Source organism: Acanthochromis polyacanthus, chromosome 2 (assembly GCF_021347895.1).
Source record: "Acanthochromis polyacanthus isolate Apoly-LR-REF ecotype Palm Island chromosome 2, KAUST_Apoly_ChrSc, whole genome shotgun sequence".
NCBI lineage: Eukaryota > Metazoa > Chordata > Actinopteri > Pomacentridae > Acanthochromis > Acanthochromis polyacanthus.
In genome coordinates, this window is record NC_067114.1 from 32,825,612 (window position 1) to 32,836,635 (window position 11,024).

Consider the following 11,024-nt stretch of genomic DNA (forward strand, 5'->3'; position numbering starts at 1 on the left):
CTGAACCGTTCTTCATTCATTGAACTGAGAGATGAACATTCATCAGTAACAGAATTCTGAGGAGGAACATTCACGTAGATGAATTGATACCTGCTGATCATTAACGAACAGCGTGTCAAAATAGCAGTTGTCAATCCATTATGACTGATCAGGTGTAACCTGCAGCTACGGTGCGGCTGTGGCTGTAGAGCGGGTCGTCCAATGATCGAAGGGTCAGCGGTTCGATTCCCGCTCTGTTCTAGTCATGTGCTGTTGTGTCCTTGGACAAGACACTTTACCCACCTTGTCTCCAGTGCTGCTACTCACGCTGGTGTGTGAATGCGTATGAATGTTGGTGGTGGTCGGAGAGGCCGTAGGCGCAAATTGGCAGCTTTCATCAGTCTGCCCCAGGGCAGCTGCGGCTACAAATGTAGTTTGCCACCACCAGAGTGAGAATGTGTGAGTGAATGAATAATGGATTTATTGTGAAGTGCTTTGAGTGCCTTGAAAAGCGCTATATAAATCTAATCCATTATTATTACTATTATTAGTATTAGTATTAGTATTACTTAGCTATAATTTACAGTTAACTAATTTATGACCTTGACAAACCTGATTTAGCATCAGTCTCAACATTAAGTCAGGAAACATAACCTGAGATTTACATAACTTTAAAACACGATGCTGGAACATGTTTACCATCAGAGGTTACAGTCTGAGGTTAACATACAGGAACTTCAGCTACAATAGCATAGGTTACTGCTTTTTATGTGATATTGTCCAGATATGGAGAAGAGTACAACAAGTTGCAAAGATGACTTTAGCACTTACCTAGACAATTTAGCCTCACTTTTGGAGGCTAACATTGTTAGCAGCAGCGTCGATAAACAGCAGAAGCCGGTAAATGTGGGTGGGACAGAGAGTCCTTGGCTCTCAGTCAGTGTGACCGATCGCTGCTCTCCGGCTCCGCACTCTGAGAATCTTTTTTTCGTCTCTGGTTCCAAAAATCCAAGATGACAACCAGGAAATAGCAAAATCCTGGTCTCATTTTCTGAGTGCAGAAACCAACAGGTGATGTCACAGTAGCTACGTCCATCATTATTATACAGTCTATGGTTCCTAACAGGTTTTGATATTTTCTTGATTTACTAACTTGTGATAAGCTCCTAAATGCTTACAGTTTATTATACTATCAAGTTAAAATTTCATGATGAAGAGAACCAAATATATGATCCTATATTAACCCTTAGATGCACGACTGATTGGACCCTACATTCTTACATAAGTGGGTCAAAAATGACCCTTATAAGAATCAATGTGTTTTTATGTAAACATGGTTGAAATATGTATATTTTTCACTTTATGACAGATTTTGAACATTTTGATGATTGAAAAAGAATTTTACACAGATCAGCAATAGAAGAAAGTCAACATCTATTTTGTTGACATTATTCCACTCTTTTCCTCCAGCTGCTGCTGCTCTCTGTCCCACCAAGTTTGTGTACTGCATCATCTCTTGTATGAATTATCAGGGAAAAGGAGTTTGAGGTAGTACCACAAATATTACAATTTCATTAAAAATATAAAAGGAAACTTAGAAAAGTTTAATGGAATGATGTCAAAAACATATTTTTTGAGGAAAAGCTGGAATATGAAATGACTAAAAACTTCCATTATAAATATATTGAAAGAAAATGAGCTCACTGGGTCATTTTAGACCCACTTATGCATCTAAGGGTTAAGTGAACAAGTCCATGAATTTGAGCCAGCATACATATCCATACTAATGCATTCTTTTAATTCTCAAAAATTGCTCTTTCTTTAATGATTGACTGTCCTGACTGTTTTAGTAACAGTAGAAGTAGTAAATTTTTCTTCTTTAGTGCATTCTTGGGTCCAAAGGATCTTCTACCCTACAAGGAGTATAAAGATAAATTTGGCAAGTCCAACAAGAGGAAAGGTTTCAATGAGGGCCTGTGGGAGATTGAGAACAACCCAGGAGTCAAGTTCACAGGCTATCAGGTCAGTTGGCAGTCTGTTATGTCTGTGGTACAGAGAGAAGGCAGGCAAAATTCTAAAACACAATTGAAATCGCTGTTCAAACCAGACATCCATTTCTTTCAGTTTTACAAAACAAATGATGGATGTTTTTTGCACACAGGCCATCCAGCAACAGAGCTCATCAGAAACAGAAGAGGGGGGAAACACTGCTGATGGGAGCAGCGAGGGTGAAGAGGGAGACTCTGTTGAAGAGGAAGATGACAAGGAAAAACTGAAGGGAGACAAGACTGGGTCTAAACGGAAAAAGACAGCTGCATCCAAGGTACTTTACTTCAGTGGTGAGCACTGAAAAATGTCATGTGACATACAGTGCTGTGACAAGTTTCTTCTATTTTTGCATAGTTGTCACACTTAAATGCTTCAGATCATCAAACTAATTTTAGTATAAGACAGAGAAAACATAAGAAAACAAAAATGCAGGTTTTAAATGATTGTTTAATTTATTGAAGAAAAAATGTCCAGCCCCATCTTGCCGTATGTGAAAAAGTAATTGCCTTCTTAGCTGCCAATCTACAAAATTATCAATTATCACTTGGCATTTCGGTTTATTCTCTCTAGCCACACCCACGAATGATTACTGCCAGGCTTGTTAATTCTAAACAGCTCTTAAATGGAACCTGTCTAGCACTGTGAATTTGGCTGAAGGGCTTCAAAAAGCAGCGCATGATACCACATTCTAAAGGGATTTAAGAACAAATGCTAAACAAAGTCACTGGCATTTATCAGTCTGGAGAGTTACAAAGCCATTGCTAAGGCTCTGGGACTCCAGAAAACCTCAGTGAGAGACAGAGAGATTGTTCACAAGTGGAGAAACATGGAACAGTGGTGAACTGTCCTAGTAGTGGCTGGCTTGTCAGAATTTCTCAAAGAGCACATCCACATCTCATCCAGGAGGTCATAAAAGAACCCAGACAAACGTCAAAAGATCTGCAGACCTCCCTGGCCTCAGTTAAGGTCCATCTACATGATTCCACAATCAGGAAGACACTGGGAGAACATGGCATCATGGGACAGTTGCAAGGCACAAACCACCCCTGACCAAAAAGAACATAAAACCATGTCTAATATTTGCAAAAAAAAAAAACATCCAGGTGAGCCCAAATACTTTTGGAATAACATCTTGTGGACTGATGAGTCAGAGGTGGAGCTTTTTGGAAGACATGGGTCTGTTACATCTGGTATAAAGCTATTACTTAATTCCACAAGAAGAACACGATACCAGCAGTGAAACATGGTGGTGGTAGTATGATGGGTTGGGACTGCTTTATTTCCAAAGGACTTGGACAACTTTCTTCTCCTGGAGATTATCCATCCATCAGGTCATAATCTAAGGCTCAAACACAAAAGGATTATATAGCATGACAAAGACGCAAAACACACAAGCAAGTTAACCTCTGAATGGCACAAAAAGAACAAAATTAAGGTTCTGGATTGGCCGAGACAAAGTTCGACCTTGAATCCAATTCAGATACCGTGGCAAAGTCTTAAAAGGGCAGTTCATGCAAAACTATCTCATGTGACTGAATTAAAGCTATTTTGTGGGGAAGAGCGGGTCAAAATTCCTCCATGACAATGTAAACGACTGATCACAAGGAATGGCAAACATTTAATTGCAGTTGTTGCTGCCAAGAGTGGCCCAAACAGTTACTAGGTTTAGGGGGCAATTTCTTTTTTGCACAGAAGTGGTATTTCTTTTCAATAAACCATATAAAAATTGCATTTTATGTTGTGTAGGTTATCTCTGTCTAATATTAAATAGAAAAACTAGTTTGATGATCTGGAACTTGCAAGTGTGAGCAATATGCAACGCTATAAGACAACATCAAATATTTTTTCACAGGACTGTAGAGAAACACCCTGAATATTATGGGATCAGATTGGAGAATATATTTTATACATCGACACATATTTTTTTCAATCATTCATTTAATTTAGTCTTCCTGTCATGTTGCTGTCTTGAGCATTTGGCATGAACAGCAGAGGTCATAAACTGTTTATCACTGGTGTCATTGATGGAAAATCTAGTCTCAAATTATTACAGGTTGAAGGCTTAGCGATAGTACATTTGGAGTAGATGAAGGGTGTAATGTGTATTGTACAACACACATGGACACTGGCACCTGTGTATGCCACAGTTTCTGCAGACAGAGAGACTTGACAGAGTGAAAATTTTGACAGTTTTTTTTACAGAAAGCACAAAGTACAAACATAGGATGAACTATGGTACCTTAAAGGAACACAAAGCTAGAATGCAAAACATTAAATCAAAGCGGGCTAAAATTAAGAAATATCAATAATCATGGACAGAGAGCTAATCAGAACCAAGTAATACTAGGCTCGGAAAGCAGGTAATGAGGGACAACATTGTTACAAGTGATCAAAATCAAAGTCAGGTTTCTCAAGCCAATCTGTCAGGCTGGAAAGGCACATGGACATGAATTCACCAGAATACGTAGACAAAATGGTCAAAAGACCGACGCTACGCTATAACTTTCTTAATAAAAATGCTAACACTACATGGAGTGACTCATATATAAAGAGACTATCAATATAACAAGTTTGGATTAAACAGTTCTTGTAATTTTAGCACCAAAGTTGAAAACTTAGCTGACAGCATTGTCAGAGAGGCAGATCAACAGAGTGCAGGCAGAGGTCTATGTGGCGTGACTCTTGGGAAAACCAGGTTTAGGCAGGATCACCAAATGGGAAGAGTGAGGTGAGCTGAACAGAGAAACAAAGTAGTAGTAATGAGCAGAACTGTGACTGCCCTGCGTGAACTAACACAAGGTAGTACAATGGTCCAGCGTTGAGTAACGGACTGAGCCCTACTTTTATGACAGGTGAAGAAATGATGAACAGGTGAGCCACTCCCCATCACAGGTGATTGTCCAATCCTAAGTGGAGAGAAAGCACACACACACATACACTACACTCACACCCACCAGGGAAAGGGAAAAGGAGGGAGAGCTGCCAGCTAAGCAGCGGAGGTGGAGGGGATGACAGTTTACTCATGTATGCTTTATGTCACAGCCTTTCTGATCCCACTCCAAAAATATTTTGTGTGCATTTGTATATGTTATATGTGTTTGTAGTCTTACACATGGTTAATTATTCAAATAAGAACAACAGTCTAATCTTCAGCCATAAGGCTGTCAATATTTTGTAGTTTTATTATTGCTAACAAATCCCAAACCCAGTAACAGAGCCTATTACATCTTGTATCTCTGTACCATAGAGATCCATTATTGATAATTGGAAAAATGCATCGGTAAGCTACTATGTTGCACTGGGTGACATGCTTCTTCTGTTGTTATGAACATTCACTAGTTTATTTGATTCCATACTTCTGGAGCAGCATATATGGATTAATCTACCACTGAAAATGGTCGACAAAATGTACTGTTTCCTCCTATTGTGATGAAGTGACCACCTGAAAATTTCAGGAGTTGAAGTGAATGTTTCATTTGTTGACAATAACATAAAGTAATGGTAGATTCATCTTCCAGCATCTATCTGATTCATATTTCCAGATGGACAGATTCAGAAATATTTACAGAGTGGCACAATATCGTCTCTGTACACCACTGTAACAAAACTGCAATGAAACAGGGAAGATGTGATTGAAGTGTACACTTCTTGTAATGCAGAGGATTTAACAAAAATAGAATTACGGCAATATTTTCACTGATTCAGTAGTAATTAGACGAGTGTCTAATACCCAATTTTAAGTCCAAGTGTGAATTGTTTCCTCATTTCTGGACGAGTCAAGGAGGTCAGGTGTCTGGAGTTGATCCCAAGTGTTGAAATGCATTCGGTAGATGTCCTTGGAAACTTTCCGTATGTGGTCCAAAATCACAGAAGACAACTGAAGTGGATGATCATAAAATTCTTCCTTTGGTGAAGAAAAATCATGAACAACATTTTGCCAAGTCAGGTACACTCTGAAGAGGCGGATCTATCACTGTCTGTCTACAATCTAGAAACTTCTTAATTCATGTAAATGTAGAGTTTATCTCAGGATCACTGGTAGCACTCATGAACAAAAAGGCCAGATTACACTTTGCTAATGAACATGTTCAAGAGCCTGCCCAGCTCTGGAGCAAGATACTCTGGACCGACCACATCAGTTATGGAACATGGTGAAGTTTTGAGGTATGGGTATGTATGGTTGGTGTTTATTGCTGAAGTGACTGCTGCTAGAAGTCACAGAATGTATTGTGAAGTGTGCAAAGCTTTCCCTTTTACACAGATTCAGTCACATTTTGCAAAACTGACACGATGCTTCGCAATACTCATGGATATTGAAGAAAACATACCAGGATGGTTACGGAGGAGCTTCTAAGGCAAAGAAATGGAATGTCTGTAAACAGCCAAGTCAGACACTTCACCACAGCCCAACTAAGATGCTTTTCCCGTACTGAAGACAAAACTGAGTGCAAAAGAACCCATAAACAAGTTGCGCCTGAAGGCCTAGGAGAGCATCCCTAAGATTCAAACTCAACATTTAGTGATGTTTGATGGTTGTAGACTTCAGGCAGTCTGTGACTGCAAATGATTTGCATCCTAGTATTTAAAAATCCTTATATTTAGAATTATGTCCATTTGTTTGATTGCCTTTTGGCCTTCAATGATGTTTTAAGAAGTACGGCATGACTAATTTATTATTTTTTCCACTGAGCTTCACTTATGGGATTTCACCACATTTACTTTCTCCAAAGTATTTTTTTGTAGCAGCTTGTTCCTGGTGATACTGTACTGATTATGTTATTCTTCTCTGTCTGACCTCTTCTTTATTTTGGAAAAAAAATATTTGAAGAGATGGCGAGCACTGGAGAGCTTAGTACTGCCAATGTGTGTTACTGTATTAGTGTATAATCCAAAGTTGCTGTAAATGGAAGCAGGTTGAAAAAGTCACATGCATCCTGCTCCTCACTTAGCAACCACAGTTGCCTAGCAACTGGTCTCCATTACACATGGCACATGTGGTGTATCTGAAAGAATGTGGTGTTGCTGGGGAACAGAATGTTGATGTGTGTGTCCTATCACATCACTGAAACAAAATGTGTGTGTGAGTGTACACACGCATGTCTGTGTATGTGTACAAGAGCTAGACAAGGTAACTGGAATCTTATTTGAGAAAAGATGAAATGTGATGTCAACCTTCCCTCACTCCCCTTTGGTCCACACTCTCTTACACACGCACACACGCACACACACACACACACACACACACACACACACACACACACACACACACACACACACACACACACACAAAATAAAGCTCTCTAAAAATTTGGATCTTTAGAAGCAGTTAGTGAATGACTTGTGCGATTGCTATTATTATTGCTATTAGTTTTACTAGTATTACTGATGTTGCTCATACTAATTCATACTGAATTACTGTGACACTTTGCTTTCAAATTAGTACACATGTGGACAAAATTGTTGGTACCCCTCAGTTAAAGAAGGAAAAACCCACAATTCTCACTGAAATCACTTGAAACTCACAAAAGTAACAATAAATAAAAATTTATTGAACATTAAATAATCAAAATCAGCCATCACTTTTGAATTCTTGATTAACATAATTATTTAAAAAAAAAACTAATGAAATAGGGCTGGACAAAAATGATGGTACCCATAACTTAATATTTTGTTGCACAACCTTTTGAGGCAATCACTGCAATTAAACGATTTCTGTATTTGTCAATGAGCGTTCTGCAGCTGTCAACAGGTATTTTGGCCCACTCCTCATGAGCAAACAGCTCCAGTTGTCTCAGGTTTGATGGGTGTCTTCTCCAAATGGCATGTTTCAGCTCCTTCCACATATGTTCAATGGGATTCAGATCTGGGCTCATAGAAGGCCACTTTAGAATAGTCCAACGCTTTTCTCTCAGCCATTCTTGGGTGTTTTTGGCTGTGCGTTTTGGATCGTTGTCCTGTTGGAAGACCCATGACCTGCGACTGAGACCAAGCTTTCTGACACTAGGCAGCACATTTCTCTCCAGAATGCCTTGATAGTCTTCAGATTTCATCTTACCTTGCACACTTTCAAGACACCCTGTGCCAGATGCAGCAAAGCAGCCCCAAAACATTACTGAGCCTCCTCCATGTTTCACCGTAGGGACAGTGTTCTTTTCTTCGTATGCTTGGTTTTTGAGTCTATGAACATAGAGTTGATGTGCCTTACCAAAAAGCTCCAGTTTGGTCTCATCTGTCCAAAGGACATTCTCCCAGAAGCTTTGTGGCTTGTCAACATGCATTTTGCAAATTCCAGTCTGGCTTTTTTATGAGTTTTTTTCAGCAGTGGTGTCCTCCTTGGTCGTCTCCCATGAAGTCCACTTTGGCTCAAACAACGACGAATGGTGCGATCTGACACTGATGTACCTTGGCCTTGGAGTTCACCTTTAATTTCTTTGGAGGTTGCTCTGGGCTCTTTGGATACAATTCGAACGATCCGTCTCTTCAATTTGTCATCAATTTTCCTCTTGCGGCCACGTCCAGGGAGGTTGGCTACTGTCCCGTGGGTCTTGAACTTCTGAATAATATGAGCCACTGTTGTCACAGGAACTTCAAGCTGTTTAGAGATGGTCTTATAGCCTTTACCTTTAAGATGTTTGTCTATCATTTTTTTTCGGATGTCCTGGGACAATTCTCTCCTTCGCTTTCTGTTGTCCATGTTCAGTGTGGTACACACCTTTTCACCAAACAGCAGGGTGACTACTTGTCTCCCTTTAAATAGGCAGACTGACTGATTATGAGTTTGGAAACACCTGTGATGTCAATTAAATGACACACCTGAGTTAATCATGTCACTCTGGTCAAATAGTTTTCAATCTTTTATAGAGGTACCATCAATTTTGTCCAGGCCTGTTTCATTAGTTGTTTTTTTAAATAATTATGTTAATCAACAATTCAAAAGTAATGGCTGTTTTTGATTATTTAATTTTCAATAAATTTTTATTTATTGTAACTTTTGTGAGTTTCAAGTGATTTCAGTGAGAATTGTGGGTTTTTCCTTCTTTAACTGAGGGGTACCAACAATTTTGTCCACGTGTGTATATAGTTAAAGGTCCAGTCAGTCATTAGAACAGAGATACTTAGTTAGCAAAATGCAACAAAATTTTAAGGAACAGACCAAACAGTAAATTTGTCTGCAGTAATTTAAACTGTTAATCTTACAATGTCTGGTCAACTACTTTCTTTGTGTCCACAGTGTCAACCTGCTGTTACTACTAATTACAGGTATGCTGACTTTTGAGCTTATGTGCTGTGTTTGGGTAAAGGTTTCTTTAAGACTGGAACATGAACTGTGTGGGAAGCCAAACTAGTTACATTAAATAGCATTGGCTTCATAAAGTCAGTTAAAAATACAAACATTAAAGCAAATACATCTTACTTTCTATGTCAAACTTTGTTTTTAAATATTGTGCAATAATACAAGGGCAAAGTAACTCAGTCCTGCAATACAAGAATAATTCAGTTTTTTCATTTTCTATGTGTTCTGCATGGATTATCAGTTGGTGAGGAAGATGACTTTTTGCCTGGTTAGTGTTGACATCTGGCGTGTTAGTGTGTATGCACTCATCAAATTCCTCCTACCCTGAAACCAACGAACCTTGGTCAAAACTGCTTTATCGTTAAGTACTGATGACTCGAGATTAATTTTCTTCCAATGAACTAAAAGAATGATTGTAATGTTAGTCTCAGTATTATAGGGAAAATTTCATTTATTTATTTAAATAACAGTAGAAAAAAGTGTCTCCAAAAGAAGGTGTGTAAAATGGTTGAAGACTACAAGGTTAAAAAGTTATAAGTGAAGCTTTCGAAATAAGCAAGCTTAACTCGGGTATTGTGGACGCTGGATTTTGACATGGTGGAATGTGTAAAATTAAGAAAATTTCTGTGGTTCTGTTGCATTCATTTTGATCTTTTATAAACATATCCACAACATGACTGTCAATGTAAGAAGAGTGCATCGCTAACCTTTAAGTAGTCATTCAATTAACTGCTAATCATATTAGTACTAAAAGTAGGTTCAGATCATGTGTTTGAAATTGTAGTGAAACAACTATTTCAATGACAATGGCATCATGAATTGTCAAATTATGTCACCTTATAACAGTACTTCACAAATAGTTGGAGGGGCGCGAGCGACTGGGAGGAAAAGGTTTATCTACGCGGTTATTATTATTATTATTATTAATAACAATAATAATAATGGATTAGATTTATATAGCGCTTTTCTATTAAGGCATACTCAAAGCGCGTACAATGGATCCATTATTCATTTGCTCACACATTCTCACTCTAGTGGTGGTAAACTACATTTGTAGCCACAGCTGCCCTGGGGCAGACTGATAGAGGTGTGGCTGCCAATCTGCGACTATGGCCCCTCTGACCACCACCAACATTCATACTCCACTGCGAGTAGCAGCACTGGAGGCAAGGTGGGTACAGTGTCTTGCCCACAGACACAACAGGCAGAAGAAATTTGAGAGCCACTGCCTTATACAGATACTAATTAATACCATCAGTTTAAGACTGCTTTACAGTGTGAATGGTTACTGGTTACAAACTCTATTGATTTGTCACCTACAAAGGATGAGCTCTGCTGCTGATATTAGTTGTTCAGCACATTGTGATTTGTGTGTCTGTGGCAGAAATCCTCAAAGCTGTTGAGGATCTCGTCTGGAGACGATAACCTGGAGAAGGATGGAAAAGATGACGACCAGAAGAGTGGCTCAGAAGGAGGAGATGCCGACAACGATATCATTGAAAGTACCACCGACAGTAAGGTGAGATTCATGTTTGATTCTTGCTCTTGTCCCTGCTGATTTGGCACAGGTACACAGAAACAGGGCATGCATTTCAGGATGATGTCCCACAATGATCCCGCACGGAGTGACTTGGTGTCAATAAAGAACACAACTTCTGCAGTTTGTGAGTATTTCGGGTTCCAGGCAAACGAGAAAGGAGAG

At 39.1% G+C, this 11,024-nt stretch overlaps 1 protein-coding gene across 3 annotated transcripts in view; it reads left to right on the plus strand.

Moving 5' to 3' along the window:
* The window catches only part of LOC110967070 (hepatoma-derived growth factor-related protein 3), a 46,783-nt gene that overhangs the window by 12,537 nt on the left and 23,222 nt on the right, over nt 1–11,024 (plus strand). For 2 of the 3 annotated variants that reach the window (XR_007939234.1, XM_022216579.2), the window contains exons 3-5: nt 1,863–2,001; nt 2,141–2,302; nt 10,707–10,841. Coding sequence is in view for 2 of the 3 variants with exons in the window: in XM_022216579.2 (XP_022072271.1) it covers nt 1,863–2,001; nt 2,141–2,302; nt 10,707–10,841 (436 nt within the window). In the remaining variant the exon portion in view is untranslated. Of the gene's footprint in view, nt 1–1,862; nt 2,002–2,140; nt 2,303–9,259; nt 9,289–10,706; nt 10,842–11,024 lie in introns of those variants that run through there. The other variant, XM_022216580.2, reaches the window with a different exon arrangement.